The sequence below is a fragment of the Malaclemys terrapin genome, chromosome 11 (genome assembly GCF_027887155.1).
Source record: "Malaclemys terrapin pileata isolate rMalTer1 chromosome 11, rMalTer1.hap1, whole genome shotgun sequence".
NCBI lineage: Eukaryota > Metazoa > Chordata > Testudines > Emydidae > Malaclemys > Malaclemys terrapin.
In genome coordinates this window covers 44,509,244-44,526,160 of record NC_071515.1, presented here as the reverse complement: position 1 = coordinate 44,526,160, position 16,917 = coordinate 44,509,244, and the positions used below count along the sequence as shown (strand labels likewise).

The 16,917-nt window shown below is 37.8% G+C and overlaps 1 protein-coding gene across 1 annotated transcript in view; it reads right to left on the bottom strand.

Annotated features, from left to right (window-relative positions):
* The window catches only part of LOC128845543 (sodium channel protein type 1 subunit alpha), a 177,588-nt gene that overhangs the window by 32,947 nt on the left and 127,724 nt on the right, over positions 1 to 16,917 (bottom strand). The window contains exon 21 of the mRNA XM_054044345.1: positions 9,037 to 9,159. Within this exon, the coding sequence (XP_053900320.1) occupies positions 9,037 to 9,159 (123 nt within the window). The remainder of the gene's footprint in view (positions 1 to 9,036; positions 9,160 to 16,917) is intronic.

Here is a 16,917-nt window from a genome sequence, read left to right as displayed (position 1 = left end):
TGTATTCTGTGTTTTAATTGAAATCAAAGTGTATATTATTTTGTATTACAAATATTTGTACTGTAAAAATGATAAACAAAAGAAATAGCATTTTTTAATTCATCTCATACAAGTACTGTAGTGCAATCTCTTTGTCGTGAAAGTGCAACTTACAAATGTAGATTTTTTTTTGGTACATAACTGCACTCAAAAACAAAACAATGTAAAACTTCAGAGCCTACAAGTCCACTCAGTCCTACTTCTTGTTCAGCCCTCTTCTTATGTACACAATGTCACCAGAAAGTGAGAACAGGCATTTGCATGGCACTTTTATAGCTGGCATTGCAAGGTATTTACGTGCAGATATGCTAAACATTCATATGCCCCTTCATGCTTTGACCACCATTCCAGGGGACATGCTGATGATGCTCGGTAAAAAAATAATGTGTTAATTACATTTGTGACTGAACTCCTTGGGGAGAATTGTATGTCCCCTGCTCTGTTTTACCTGCATTCTGCCATATATTTCATGTGATGGCAGTCTCTGATAATGATCCAGCACATGTTGTTCATTTTAAGAACACTTTCACTGCAGATTTCACAAAACGCAAAGAAGGTACCAATGTGAGATTTCTAAAGATAGCTACAGCACTTGACCCAAGATTTATGAATCTGAAGTGCCTTCCAAAATCTGAGAGGTATGAGGTGTGGACTTTGTTTTCAGAAGTCTTAAAAGAGCAACACTTTGATGCGGAAACTACAGAACCCAAACCACCAAAAAAAGTAAATCAACCTTCTGCTGGTGGCATTTGACTCAGATAATGAAAATAAACATGCATCAGTCCGCACTGCTTTGGATTGTTATCGAGCAGAACCCATCATCAGCATGGATACATGTTCCTTGGAATGATGGTTGAAGCATGAAGGGACAGATGAATTTTTAGCGCATCTTGCACATAAATATCTTGTGACGCTGGCTACAAAAGGTGACACTGTAAACAAGAAGTGGGCAGCATTATCTCCTGCAAATGTGAACAAACTTGTTTGTCTGAGCAATTGTCTGAACAAGAAGTAGGACTGAGTGGACTTGAAGGCTCTAAAATTTTACATTGTTTTATTTTTGAATGCAGTTTTTTTGTACATAATTCTACACTTGTAAGTTCAACTTTCATGATAAAGAGATTGCACTACAATATTTGTATTAGGTGAATTGAAAAATACTATTTCTTTTGTTTTTTTACAGTGCAAATACTTGTAATCAAAAATAAATATAAAGCAAGCACTGTACACTTTGTATTCTGTGTTGTAAGTGAAATCAGTATATTTGAAAATGTAGAAAACATCCAAAAATATTTTTAAATGGTATTCTATTATTGCTTAACAGTGTGATTAATCGCAATTAATTTTTTTAATCGCTTGACAGCCCTAATTTACACATGAACATCCATACTCACATATATCAGTATGCATATTTTGTCCATTTTTTAGGATACGCTATATATTTTAAAAATTAACTCTTTTTATGGGCCACTTTTATAATTCACTTCTATGGGGGGCTTCTTGCTTCCTAGACAATTTGAGAATAGGAAAAAAGTGTTCTTGGAACTGAGATCTTCTCAGCTACTGACACCTGACAAATAAAGTAGGAGTCTCACACTGAACTTTCGTTACTGAAGAAAGCCCCCAAACCTTTAAAGCTGGAAGACTTCCACCCTGTCTCACTCTGAAAACATGATACCAACTGGGAGTGAGCACGCTGTGAGAAGATATTTTCAAAGAAGAAGAATTACTACTTAGAAAGTTTATCTTAACTACTCCCCCCCCCCCGAATATAGAAATTATCTGGCAATCCAACCTACCACATTTTTATCCTACAATGGGACTTAAAAAAAAAATAAAGGGTGAGAGAGAGGGAGATGGATGTGTTGCTTTTTTCAGTTGCCAATCCATGTTCTTCAAAAAACACATAGGCAATTATATAATTTTCCTACTGAGTGGAGTAGAATGGGTAGGAGAGTAGGTAGATAAATGATATGTCAGATGAGATTTAGGTAAGATATTAGGAAAAACTTACTAACTATAAAGACAAGTAAGTATAGGAACAGATAGTTTTTAAGAAAAGGTTAGACAAACACCTATCAAGGATGATCTAGGTATAGTTGGTCCTGCCTCAGCATGAGGATATGAACTACATGATCTCTTGAGGTCCCTCCCAGTTCTATATTTCTGATTCTATGTTTATGGAAAGTTTTTAATATCAAGAGAGCACTTATAAACTGGAGTTGGAGGTGACAGAAAATGAAAATGAAATAGTTCCAGGAGGAAATATACAATCTGGTTGGAAAGTGATGGGGGGGGGGGGAAGGTAGCAGCTTAGTAGTCCTCCACCTCTACCTCCTGAAGAACTTCTTGTAAGAATTTCTCTTATTTCTCTCCCAGTGGCAGTAATCATGATAGTTGTGTCTGTGTGCATGTGCTCTGTGCCCTACTACTATCTGGCTGGATAATTCTTGAGAAAATAGCTCTCTGTGGTCTTTGTATCAACATCTTTGTGCTGTTTAACCTATAGGTGCTTATTTTGAATTTGGTTTGCTCTGGGGTTTCTCTGCTAGAGACTCAGAGTGCTGAATGTACTGAGGAACTCCTAGAGTTTCCCAGGTATAGAGTGCACTCTGTGATGCTCCGACAGGGGATATTCTGGACGGGAGTTTTAACAGCAGTGGATTGAGTGCCCACACCCATCGAAATTAGCAAAATAAATTAATTAAATCAGACTCCAAACCAAAAAAAGCCAAATTATACAGTGTAGGATGATTTTGGTGGTCCCAGCATAAGCTAAGGATATAATGGGCATGAAGATCAATCTCCCCTCTCTCTGTTAGATGTAGTTCCCTCCAAAGGAGAGCTGAGGCCCACTGGTGGGCAGTGTGAGGACGACAGTCTTGCCAGGGTTCACACTACACTTCATTTGTGGATGAATGGCTGGTTTTAGTCTGCCAGTCTGTCAATCAGGCAACCATCATACACATACTTTTTTTTAAAGAAAATAATTATAGCTATCTGGTGGAATCCACCTTTAAACAATTCATATCCCATAAGGTAAGGTATATTGCTATGATATAAGAACTGAAGAGTTCGTTGTTTCCCTTTAATGTTCTCATGAACTCATTTTGCTATATAATTTTACTTTGATGCCAAGTGAAAGTATTCGGATCTTAATGGACTATTTGAACTACAATTATATACCTAAAATTTAAAATACAACCATAGTCTGAAAAATGTCAGGAAGTTTGATGCATGGTCAAAAGTGGAGATGAACTTTCATTTTAGCAAACTGATCCTTCCATACCTGGTCCTGGCTTCCCTGAAGTGCAGAAAATAGGAAATGAATAAGAAGAAAATGCAAGAGTCAAGACAGGATATGATTAAGATATGAGCAAAAACTTCAAAAAAGCAATCAAGGTAAGAATGAATCCTGTCAATGTTTCAGAGGTGAAATAGGCAGATACATAGACAAAAATGCATTAGGGAACAGAAAGTTTGGGGTTTCAGATGAAGATTTATAACAAGATTTTCTACTTCTGGAGTAAAACTAGCATTGAGTTAAGGGAAGTATTAGCAGAGCCAAATATGAGACAAAGTTTATTACCTAGAAGTAGGAACTCAGAATTTAAAACATTCAGTATTAGAAAATTTTAGGGGTAATTAAGAGCCAACAAAGAAAAGACAGGCAGATAAATGAGAGACAGAAGGACCAGAGAATGAGCTGAGGTAGATGAAAAGCAGAGTGTTAATGTGTATAACAGTGATGCTCAAGGTTGAAGCTAGAAAAAGAAGTCTCAGAGAAAGGGAAAATTGTTCCTTCCTCAGAAACAGTATAATCATTTTTATTTTTGCTAAACTGTTATGCCATTGGACCGGAACAATGGATTATGTATTCTGGAATCGTGCCTCTGTCAGTGACCTGTACCTAATACCTTCAGAGAAAAGCAAAAAACTTCCAAAAATCCCACAATGCACAAGATATTGTACAATACCTTATCATGGAAAAAATTTCTACCCAATCCCAACTGGTGGTCAGTTTATGCCTTAAAGTATGAGAACTGATGGCTCTTGTAAATATTTAATTTAGCTACTGCAACTGCAGATGCTATTTTTATTCATATAATTTGCTAATCTCTTTTTGAATTTTACTAAACTGTTTGATTTAATAAGAACCTACAGTTCCCAGAGTAACCTTAACCCTGCTTTTTAATACATACTCATTACATGATTAAGTCTTTTTGAAGGAATAATATAGAAAAAATGTTTCTTTTACATCCTTTCCTACCCTATACACTATCTGCCAACCAGTATGTCAAATTGACTGAAGTTATATGATAATGTAATGAAAGACACTATTGTAAATGCACATGGAAAAGGAAACAAAATAACTAGTTGATGCAGGAAACCATATCTCAGAATTTCCTAATTTTTGTAAAAATACAATCTTACCATTACACTAATGTAGCTTTATTGATCTTAATTTATTTGCTTTTAATTTAAAAAAAATATGGCAAAAAGAAAACACACAATGTATTTCAATAAGTATTTAATAAAAACCATGCTTATTTCAATTTATGATCCTCAAAAATGACTGAATGAATTTTCATTAAAATCCAATCAAACAAAAAACCTGATAAAAAACATGAGAAAATTCAGCTCAATAAGTTATTTCTTCAGAGAGTTATAAGCCATTCTTCTAACTGTAAAGTCAACTAGAATTACTGGCTGCTATGAGAATGATCACAGAGTACTACTATATTCATTTTGTGATTTTTGAAGACTTAAGGACAGAATCTTGACAGAGTTAATTTTTGTACATTTTTATAATTGAAGAGTTGGTTCCTAAGATGCTGGGGTCCTGGTTGAGTGTTTAGAAATCTGGGTTGGTAAATAAGATCAGATTTCTCAAAGAAAAAACCCCCAAATGATATAACTGTCTGATCAACAACATATTATAGATAGACAGATTTCCAACAAATTCATAATCTAAATGGAAGGGGAAACTTATACAACTGTTGATTGGTTCAAACTTAGAATACAAAGACCTCAAAGGTGACAAAAATACTCAGTTAAAACTAATGCAGTTTAACTTGATGCATCATTCATACTGGAACCATCAAAAGTAAACTGATTAAATCTGGAAGACTCTGGGCTATTCCAGGGATGTTCTCATCCATCTGGTGATCTCACACTTATGTTCTAGAGCTGTATTCAAATAATTGTGTTTTGAAAGGATATGACAATGAATGCATATTTTTAAATCAGTGATGTGCCTCCTGTGTAATGTTTCTAAACTTCAAGGATTGACAAAAGACAAAATTACATAAGATTGTTATTGGCATTTTAACTGCTAAGAATATCTTCATAAGAACAAGGAAAATTTCCATCTCTAACAGAGACAGGCTCCTATAAGAAAAATTGCAGATTGTAGGAAGATAATGATAAGATTGAAAATACTTCAGGAGCTATTGGCAATATCTCATCAGAGGCCCTAATTCTTCCTATCATACTTTCTATCTTGTTCCCCCCACCCTTTATCTCTTCTGTTCTATGAAGGGTAAGATGATTTTATGAGTTATGTTTAAAAAAAGAAATGTGATGTCTCAGTTTTAGAAATCTGATCTGTGTGCTTATGATGAGTTCTTTCAGTAAACTGATCCATTTTTTCAGTGTATGCATTTTAAAAAACTCCAGCAAACATGAAATTAAATAATATAGAGAGACTGACTATAGGATTATCTATTCTTGTGAATATTCAAATCATAGCACTGTGTGTGCTGACTGTAAATAAAGTAATATACTGTGTACGCTCTGCATACCACTTTAAAATGTTCATAACTGCAGACCAAATATCTTCGAACAATGCAAAGCACACATCCTCTTTCAGGACTACATAGATGACAGATTAGAAGTTTAACTCAAACCTGTTTGTGATAGAGCCAAGTGAAAAAAAGAGCATCTAAAAATGTCTTAAGCACTGACAAACTTTCCTCCTGCAACACTAGCTCTGATAACTCAAAATAGCTAAACTGATTTTCACGAAGGTTTCCACAGAAATTTATTTCTCTGGTGAGATCAAACATGAAAAATTTCAATCCCAAAGGTATTTTTTGGGAAAGGTCAAAGCAATTAAAAAGAGGGGTGTAGAATGGAAGTATCAACTATAATAATATTATTGGGACACTCAAATTAGAACACTCCCCTCTGGCCCCACTCCATGTAGTAATTAGACACAGTGAAAGGATTAAGGGTAGCAAAGGGGAGAATACAGTACCCATAATAAAGGGTTGAGGGGAGGAACCAGCGCTCCACCCCATCCAAGTTGAAGAAAGATTATCCTATATGAAATAGAAATATATAATTTATTATTAATTAGGTATCTGTAATGACCGAAACACTTGGTGTTACGCTTTATAACTTAGCAGTATGTGATACTGTCAATTTTCTTTTAAGTCTAGAGTGCTCTTGAAAAATAAGGTGTTCAAGCCTCAACATCATTTCCCTGATAAGGGAATCTCAGAAATATCTTTTGAATTTTAGGAGTATATTTAAGACATCAATTACTGTTATTTAATTTTACATGTTGAGAAATTGGACTGGAAATTTGAAATACGGTAAATGTTTAAAGCCATCAGCCAGAAATGTGCATAAAACATGCAAAACTGAAAGTGCAATGTGGATAATTTTTAAAAATTTTCTTCTGCCTGCTACTACTTTTCTAATGCAGAAATCAAGCACGGCACAACATGCTTTATTCATTGAAGCTACACACAAACACATGCATTATTATTACCTAAACCAATTAGACAAAGCAATGTATATTTGATTTTCTACATCTAAAATAGCATACAAATTCAGAACTAGTGCAAGAGCATTATGTTACAAAGAGTAATAAAAAACTTAAAATAAAAGCAATGGGTATATTCAAATCTTAGTTTGCAGGTAATCATCATTAATCTACATGCATTGAGATGTGAACATAACCCTAAATCTGTGACTGAGATTTAATTTAAATGAAAGCAATTCTTTACTTTGCCTTCCAGCATCTGGGTGGAGTTAGTTTTTTTTTTTGAAGTTCATTGGTTTGAAGTATTAAACACTTCTCAGAATACAATGCAACAACAGAATCCTATTTCAGATGTTCTTATTCTGGCAAAACTCATTCCTGTGCATGGGGCTAGCACAGTCTATGGAACACTTCAGACCTATATTTACCTAAATGGCTCACAGGCCTTGTGCCAGCCCTCTGCACAAGGAATAATATTTGCAACAGAGAATAACCAAGTTAATCTATAACCATATCATAGACAAATATTAGTGAACAGTGAAATGTATACATTAGAACCAACAGAACGGATTGGATTCATTAGGATTTTACTGACTTGGTAAAAGGTTGAAAAAAAACTTTTTGTTGAAATTTTCACACTCTCCCAATTCACTAAAATAGAAAACAGGACATTCCTAAAAATAGGATCATAATTTAAACTAGATTTCTGATATCAGATTTTTCTTTAAATTGGCACAGTTCCAGTAAAATCAATGGGACCATACCAATTTACACCAGCTGAGAACCTGTTAACAGTCTCTTATTTACAGAGGCTTTGTGGAATAAATTTCATTCCTTTCCAGAAAATACTCTGCATCTTTTTGAAAGTGGTGAAAAATCTTAAAACGAAAAAGACACTTGCTGAATCAAAAATCAGCCAGTTTTGCCACAGTTCATTGTAGGTATATGCAATGCAAGAAAGCAAAGAGGTTTAATTTCTCCCCCCAAATTTACTATTTCCTGCAAGCAGACAAAAGAAACACTGGAGTACTTGACCCAGCTCTTAGCCTATTACATTTGGCTAATTTATCAATTCACAAATTTATAATTTTAAGGACTTTGTTAAATTAAGACATGGTCATCTGAAACTGAAATTCATGAATCTAGTCATGTTTGAGTTAATAGTTTTTTCTTGTGAAGTCTGAAGTAAAGATATGTAACGTGATGGATACAATTTGAGGACCTCAATTCTAACAATCTGAATTTGATTTCATGATACTAGTGTGGAGTTACCGTATATCTAAATACAATTTAGACAGTACATTGCAAACTGTCTATTTTACTAAATTAGATCTGATTTTGACATTATCAAAAAGCTGCTTCCGCTGATGTTTCCATGAAGTGGAAAAATCATTCTCTTAAAATTAAATAGATTTCAATGACATGCACATTGGGCTAGTTTGTATTCAGCAGCTACAAGGAACAGAAAATAGTAGACAAAGGAAACGCTAAGTAAAAAGAGACCATTTCTTGTGTGAGATGGAGAACAGTGATTCTAACTTACTCAAAATAGGAACTAAATATAATGTGTGTGTAGTACTGAATAACTGGATTTTTCCTGGAGTCAACAGAATAGTTATTTTACAATAAATTATCTCATCAAGAAAAATAATCCTGAAAATAATTCATATTTTTTCTCATGTGTCCATCAGCCACTGACAGAAATAGATGTAAAACTACTAACTCGGCCAAATTCAACGCTGGTGCGATCGAGTGAACTTCAACAGTTACAACAAAGCTGAATTTGGAGCTTTATTTTTAATGAAAATATAAAAGATCTGAATTTGTAACAAGGAAGGTACTTTTTTAAACTGGTGCTGAATCAGATTCTTGTAGAAACCTTGTGGTATGTTTATCAGCACCAAATTGTACAAAATCCATTCATCTTGAACTCATTTTTAGAAAATCCATTAAGAGTTAATATATTTATTTCGCTGATTATTTCTGTATCCTTAAAGAAAAACTCCTGAGATTGGCTAGAAAGTAAAGTAACTGGAATGAACACAACTAAAGTATGATATTGCATATGGATTTAGGTGAGCTGATAAAGCCTTTTGCTTATCTTTTAGATACTCAGTAGATAGGACGATAGTACAGCCTTTCTGCATGGATTTGTCATTCCTTATTCTGCATGCATTGTTTCTTTTTAGGCATGCATTATTTCAGGTTCTTTCATTTTGTCTTACCCGCATCCCTTCAAATCGTGACAAGGCTCTCAGAGGTCTCAAAGCTCTTAGTGTCCTAAGGGACTTAATGGCACCAAGTTCCGAGTAACCTAATGCATTCGCTGTTAAGCTAACCAAGGAGACCTACATAAAAAACAAAAAAGCAAAAATTACTCATTTTGTACATACCACTATATATCCCATAGATGTGCATTACAGCCTTCTCAAGTAGAATCTAAGTTGGAGTACTTTCTTCAGAAATCTTTCTGTAGCCTGGAGAAAATCTTTTAAATTAAGGAAAAAAGTAGGAGAAAAAGGAAGGAGTAGCATAAAGGAATTAAAGGAGAAATAGGGGAATAATGCCATAATATACCCATTGATGAATACTGGCTGATACAAGGAAGCATAAATATTTTGTATTCTCATATCTTGTTTGTGATACACTAAGATTTGAAGGAAAACAAAAATTCTCATACACAAAAAAATCCCTACAGAGGAAATTAAAGTGAATCTACACTGTTTGTCAGTCTAGGTACTGATCTTACTCTTACACATTAAAATTTTTAGAACATTCTTTGAGCCATTATAGTGTTGATAATGGCCATTTGATTGTATTTGAGAGCCACAGTCAATAGGGAAATGATAGAAATCTGTTCAGAATTTACAATATTATTGATCAACAGCTGATGAAGCAAGAATGATCCTCTGTAAATTGGTATGAAAGATCAGTCCCACAGCTGATTCACTTCTTTTCACTGACCATTCATTCTCCCTGACTTGCTCACTTTCCATGCTCTATAGGTTGACATGATCATGGCTTACATGCTCTAAAGTAGAGAGAAGAGATGCTAAAAGAGTACTTGAACAATGATGATATAAAGCTCTCAAAAATAATAATTATTTAAAGAAGTCCAGTAAAGCAACAGATTGAGGAAAGAGATCTTTATTACATACGTTGAAAATCCAGTTTTATCTTCCAATGCTTTAGAGTTGTCTGTAGTAGCCTTGTCCCAGCTTGCACTCCCAAGCCCTGGGAGAGGAGACGCAAATGATGTTCTGACTGACAGGGTCTGCAATACTGAGGTGGTGGCAGCACTGGGAGAGAGTCCAGGGAGCAGTGCAGAGTCCTGGTCCTGTGCGGGGAGCCTGCCACTTGCCTGGTATGGCAGTGAGAGAGAGGAGCCGCCAGCCATGAGCAGTGGCAGATTGTTGAGGACTGGTTCCTGTGTGCTACTGGGTGCATGGAACAGGACCCCTGAAGTGCTGGAGGCAGTAGGAGGCAGTGGGCACCAGGGGAGTGGGGTGCGGCCCCCATGGGGGCAATCATGGTCCCTCTTTACAATGCTGGGTGCCTGCGGTGGCAATGGTAGATTTGTTTATTCTTGATTGGAAGATATGAACTGATTGGGGAACGTTTTGGGGCGAAGATTTGAAGTGTTTGTGCCTAGGATAAGATCATAGCAAAAGGTTGTAGTCTGAAAGAGTGGTCTGAGGGCAGAAGGAGCTGGGCTGAATTACCTAAATTTACTAGCAATGGTTAAAACCCAACAGTAAGCCCACAAATCTTGGTGACGTGGTGCCTCTGCCGCCACCATAAGTGCTCCCATCCATCCCCTCACTCACTCTAAAATTATGGATTTGATATCTCCCTTTCTAGCAAAGAGGATGGATTTGTGGGAGGTCAGATACTATCTTGTAAGGACCGGAGATCATGACCACCATATGGTCTGAGCCCTTCGGGTCTTTGTTCTAACTCTTATACAAAGACTGATGTGGAGGTTGCCCGAATCAAGGCCAGGTCAGTTTCCCCAGGATAATGATGTAGATGAACTTTTTAACTCTCGTTTGAAATCTACCCCTAGATTGTCAGATCTTTTTGATGGATCTGCTGAATCAAATGCAAACTTTTCATCACACACTGCCCCTGGTCATGAACAATGTATAAGGCTGGGAAAGCTTATTGGTAAAATGTTTACTGACATTTCTGAAATCAAAAAATCTTAACTGATTTCAAGGTCATGCTGGGGGGCCTATGGCAGATACAGCAAGAGTTTAAATACACTAAGGAAAATTGTTTATCAGTTTGTGTGTTTTCAGTAGCTACAAAGCTGAAGAGTGGGCTTGATCTCCCTCCTGCACATAATCAGAGCAGTGGTTCTGAGGTAGGAGTTTTGGGTAATGGTATTGAAATAGTATTTTATTCCTGTATCCCCTTCTGCCATACCCCTTTCCAGGCATGTGTCCTCTGAGTCCATGCTCAGGGTTCTAGATATTCATTCTTGCCTGGATAAAAGCTCATTGTCTGAAGACGAACTTGATGAACAATCACAGACACATAGTCTTCCTTCTCAGAGCAACTCTCAACACAATCTGACACAAAGTCACTATCATCAAAAATCATTTTTATAAGGTCGGAAATAGAATATTGTGCCCATTTGTTCACCATCTTGAATTGTGCAACACAAAAAAATCCCCTTAAGAGTCTCCTGAGTCTGCAGTATTTGGAGCACAATAACTAGACAGAAAAGCCTCTTATGAGTGTCAAGCAAAGATATCCAGCATCAGTCCACTCTGTTGAGAATACCTAACAAGCCCAGATTTGAAGGAACCAACATCCTTGAAGTACCTTCTACCTTAGGATGACTGTATGCAGCAACCACCGTCACTGCAAGGCATTATCAATTAGCATATGCACGGTCCTAAAACAGCCTACTTGGATGGTCACTAGTTCATGAGTTATCGTAACACACATGTTCATGGGGTACAATATTATCCCACAAACGCATTATCAGTTAACATATGCAAATTAAATGTATGTAAAAAAATCCCAGCTTGCTTACCAAGGAAGACATACTTACCACTATTAGAATACAAGATACTCTCACTAGAAGCAAACGTGTACATAGAACTAAAACCCCAGGATAACAGTGCAACACATTTGTACCCCACATACAAAATGTTTTCAATCTAAAATTAATTTTTTTTTGCTGAATTGTGTGTATGTGCTTAGGTGACAACGCCCTAAAACAGCATAGTTGGAGGGCCACTAGTTCATGAGTAATTGCAACATATATGCTTGCAGGATGAGGGCTAGTGTACTTCAATGTATTAAATTAACCTATTAATATATAATGCTGTAAATAACACAGGATCAATAAATAAAGGATTGATCTCTCCTGCCCATGATCCATCATAGCATTACACAGCATAGCACAGCAGGATTGGAAAAGTTAGCAACCCTTGAAGGGAAGAATTAACTCATCTTGCCTAATTTCAAACACAGACATCATGAGTTCGATGATGGATTTGGACTGAAGGGCTTATTGAAGTTGCTGCACCTGTACTACAGGTGTAGTCTTTGTTCCCTACATAGCCGCTCTGTAGCTACATGTTGGCACTTGTGCAATGGAAGTTCAGATATCGAATGTTTTTATTTTTAGGAAAGTATGTTAATATCTTTTCTGTTCTGTTCCACTGAAGTCAGTGCAAAACTCCCATTTACTTCAATGGAGCTAGGACTTCACCCACAATGATCATAATCAACTTTATTAAAAATATAACATGTTGTGCAGGTTCAAAAAATGGCAAAAAGCGGGGCGGGAGGTAGAATATTTCCTTCTATATTGCAGCAATATGGCTTCAGTGTTCTCCAGTAACTCATTTTACTCTGAGTAAGGAATGCATCAAGAAGGCTTTCATTTTCCCACAGCACTAATTAAGGATTTTGGACAAATTTAAGAGGAGATCTAGGATTTCACAATCTATTACATTGTAAGATGTAGCTCCTTCATATGTTGTAACTGCATGCCCAATCCATTTAGCAGCTGTGCACATCCTAAGCAATTACTTCATAGCCCTTGGAATTTGGTGGATGTGCTATCATCATCTAAAGGTTTTGATGCTACTCAATGGTCAGAAGGTGTGTTAAAGAGCATTTCAGACTGCATTTTCCTTTCCCCTGTGATGTATATACATTATAGATGACTGAATCATTAGTCTGTACTCAGAATAAACTGATGCTTTTAAATGGTCATGTAACAGCAATTATATCAAATACAAGTTGAAATATTATTAAAATATTAATAACAACAAATGCAAATTCTAACCACTCAACTTGCACAATATCAAAAAGTAGGAAAAAGTATAAAGACAGAAGCAAAATACAACTAAATAATAAGAAGAACTGGTTACTTACCTAACCTTACATTAGCTGTGGCTCTTCAAGGCATGTTGTCCATATATATGTACTCTACTTGCACATGCGTCCCTTATGTTTGAGATAAGAATCTTTTGCCCAGCAGTGTCCTGGGGCTGAGTGTCCTCATGCCCTGTGCTGAGGGCATAAAAGGGAAACAGCCCCAACCACCACTCTGTTCCTTCACCAATACAGAATCCAGAGGTTAAAGGATTCCATGGTAGTATGGAAGGAAGGTGGGTCATGGAATACATATTGACAGCATATACCTCAAAGAACCACAGTTAGTGTAAGGTAAGTAACTGTTTTTTTTTGAGAGTTTGTGCATATATATTCTACTCTTGGTGACTCACAAGCAATGATGCAATATAAGGAAGGAGGATACACTGGGGGTATCTAAAATGGATAACTCATAACAGGATTTAAGGCAGGTAGACATCATTTAGAAAGTCTCTGGGTTGATATGGCCTGGGCCTTCAATCTGTCTGCAAATGCAACAAAGAGTCTTGGGGAAACTCGAAATGGCTTGGTTCTATGCAGTTCGAATGATAATGCCCTAAGGACATGCAGAGTGTCTTGTCTGGCCTCTTCCTGATTAGAATGTAGTTTCGGGAAGAAAACTGGTAAATGGATCATTTGGTTCATGTGAAAAACTGTTACTACCTCAGATAAGAATTTGGGATGGGACCTAAGGGTAACCATGTCCCTATGGAACACCGAATATGGAGGGTCTGCCATAAGAACCAAATATTGGATGAGTGAACAGATTACTCAAAGCTGGTGAATGGGACCTGGTACCTTTTACCTGTCTCCTTAAAGATCAGTGTTACTGATGCTAGGGTCTGCCAGATAAGCTTTACTGACTCTAATAAGGCTTCATTAATAGGTAATGCCAGACAACCATGTAAAGAGGTATGGAGTATAAGAACATAAGAACGGCCATACTGGGTCAGACCAAAGGTCCATCTAGCCCAGTATCCTGTCTACTGACAGTGGCCAATGCCAGGCGCCCCAGAGGGAGTGAACCTAACAGGTAATGATCAAGTGATCTCTCTCCTGCCATCCATCTCCACGCTCTGACAAACAGAGGCTAGGGACACCATTCCTTACCTATCCTGGCTAATAGCCATTAATGGACTTAACTTCCATGAATTTATCCAGATCTCTTTTAAACGCTGTTATAGTCCTAGCCTTAACAACCTCCTCAGGCAAGGAGTTCCACAAGTTGACTGTGCGCTGTGAGAAGAAAATATATGGAGATATACCTAGCTCATAGAGCTGAAAGATCATCGAGTCCATTGGGGCCTTCACTAGCAGGACCAAGTACTGATTTTGCCCCAGATCCCTAAGTGGCCCCCTCAAGGATTGAACTCACAACCCTGGGTTTAGCAGGCCAATGCTCAAACCACTGAGCTATCCATCCCCCATGTTCATGTTTAAATGTCTTTGGAACTCTCCTCTACCATCATCACTGGGATTTCTAGAGAAACAGCTATACATGTGAGCAACTCTTGAAAGTTCCTGTAATCATCTGGGTGACATAGTACTGTACAGATGGAACAACTGCCTCATCCAGGGATGAGGAAGATATAGCAGCTGGTATGGTTTGTTTCTCCATTTGAGCGTGCTTCTCTTAAGACAGTTCTAGTGATTCCAGCTAATGAATTGCTACCTGAGACAAGTATCTGGGGGGGCTCAGGGGAGGAGGTTGTCACCCTAGGAAGCTGTACTGATGAAGGTTGTCTCATGTGGTATGAGCCCTAAAGAGTCCAATAGGGACAGGACTATTATATAGATAAGGACCTGGGGGGCTAGGGAGGAGGGTGCTAAGACATATGCCTGTTTAGATAACCCCTATATGACTGGGTTATGTAGGAAGCTCTCGATCCTCTTTCTGATTCATAAGGGGCTCTTGTGGAATATATCGGGGATCCGTCACCATTTTTGATGAGAATCACACGAGGAGAAGGAACATTTCTTATCCAGAAGAGAGGCTACGCTATCTGGGGTACCTGAATGCATCACAACACAGTGTTAGCTGGTGCTGCAGAGGCACTTGGTACCACAATAGCAGTCACAGTTAGTTTCATGGGGGAAATATTCAGCACAATAGAAAGCAGTGGAGACCCACAGGGCATGTCTACACTGCCCTTCAATTCGGACTAAGGGAGTGTGAATAGCAGCGTGCACCAAAGTCCTGAGCTGTAACTCTCCCACATGGACACTGAAAACAGGACAGCATAGACATGCCCACAGATTCACACATTGTAAAGGAACCACTATGATAATCTATTCTGAACTTCTGTATAACACTGGTCATGGATTTCCCTGAATTAATTCCTCAGTCTCCTCCATCATTTGCAGATCTTCTGGTACAGCAAAGATCCTCGGTACAGAGAGTGATGATGCCATAAACCTTGGTGTGGAAGTGGGCGTCACTGGGGTGGATGGTGCCAAAATGAATAGTCCCAAACTAGCCAGCATCAAGATGAGCAGTACTGTAAAAACTGATGCCAAAGGGATTGACGCCAAAGTGAGCAGTGCTGGGGCAGAAATCGGTACCATGGACTTAGTACTCAACCCAATCAATCTTGATCCTTGAGGCTGTGCCAAGGATGCTGTACTGTGTTTCCTCAGTGCTCCAGTACATGATTCGGGCCATGAAGACCCCCTCAAATGGAAGTGAGGAGGTGATTTATTTTTGCTGGGATTTCCAATGTGGATATGTCCTTATGTTTCCAGAGAAGCAATGCTCCTTTTTTCTCTGAGGATCACTCAGTCCTATCTCAATCAGTAGTCATGGCAGTCTTAGAAGATGGGGTTCAGGAGACAGCTGCTGACCCACAATGGTCTAAACTACCTGCATGAAGCAGTCTAACAAGAATAGCTTAAGGTGCTCTTCTTTTCCCTCTTGAGTCCCTTTGGAATAGGACTTACAAATAGAGCATTTACTGGGGATATGACTCTTCCTGAGGTAGAAAAGGCATTTAGTGCAGTCATCATTCCAAGGGATAGCTCTTAAATCCTGGGAATTTAGGCTCAGACATGGCTAAGTCATGGTACTGAGAAAATTCTTCTCTTGTCAAAAATAAAACAAAATAGCTCACTATGAAAAAAATACCAATGGGCAAGCAATCCTAGCACATTAAACCTACACACTCTATCATATACAAATATTTACACAAAATTTTAGGAAAAAGGTGCAAGAGTTCATGGAATTCTATTCTGTTCTATTTTAGAACTGTGGAGTTCTATTCTGCAGCCACGGGCAGTAAAAAGTAACTGAGTGACAGAAGCTGCTGCTTCATCTTTTATGGCATTGGTGAGATGCACAAGGACATTTAGGGCAAGTCTACCCTCCCGCACTACATCAGTAAAGCTGCACAGATGCAGCTGCACCGCTGTAGCATGTCTTCTGAAGATGTGCTGTACTGACGGGAGAGCACTGTCCAGTTGGCATAATTACTCCACCTCCACAAGAGGCAGAAATTATGTCAGCGGAAGAGTGTCTCCCACTGACATAGTGTGGTGTGGATAGTGCTTAGGTAGATGTAACTTACAATGCTTGGGGGAGGTGTCTTTTTCACACCACTGAATGACTTAAGTTACATCGACTTAAGCGGTAGTGTAGACCAGCCCTTAGGGTGCAGTAATGTCAGCCCAACTGACATTACTGGCCAGCTGATTCCGATCTTGGTCACATAGAA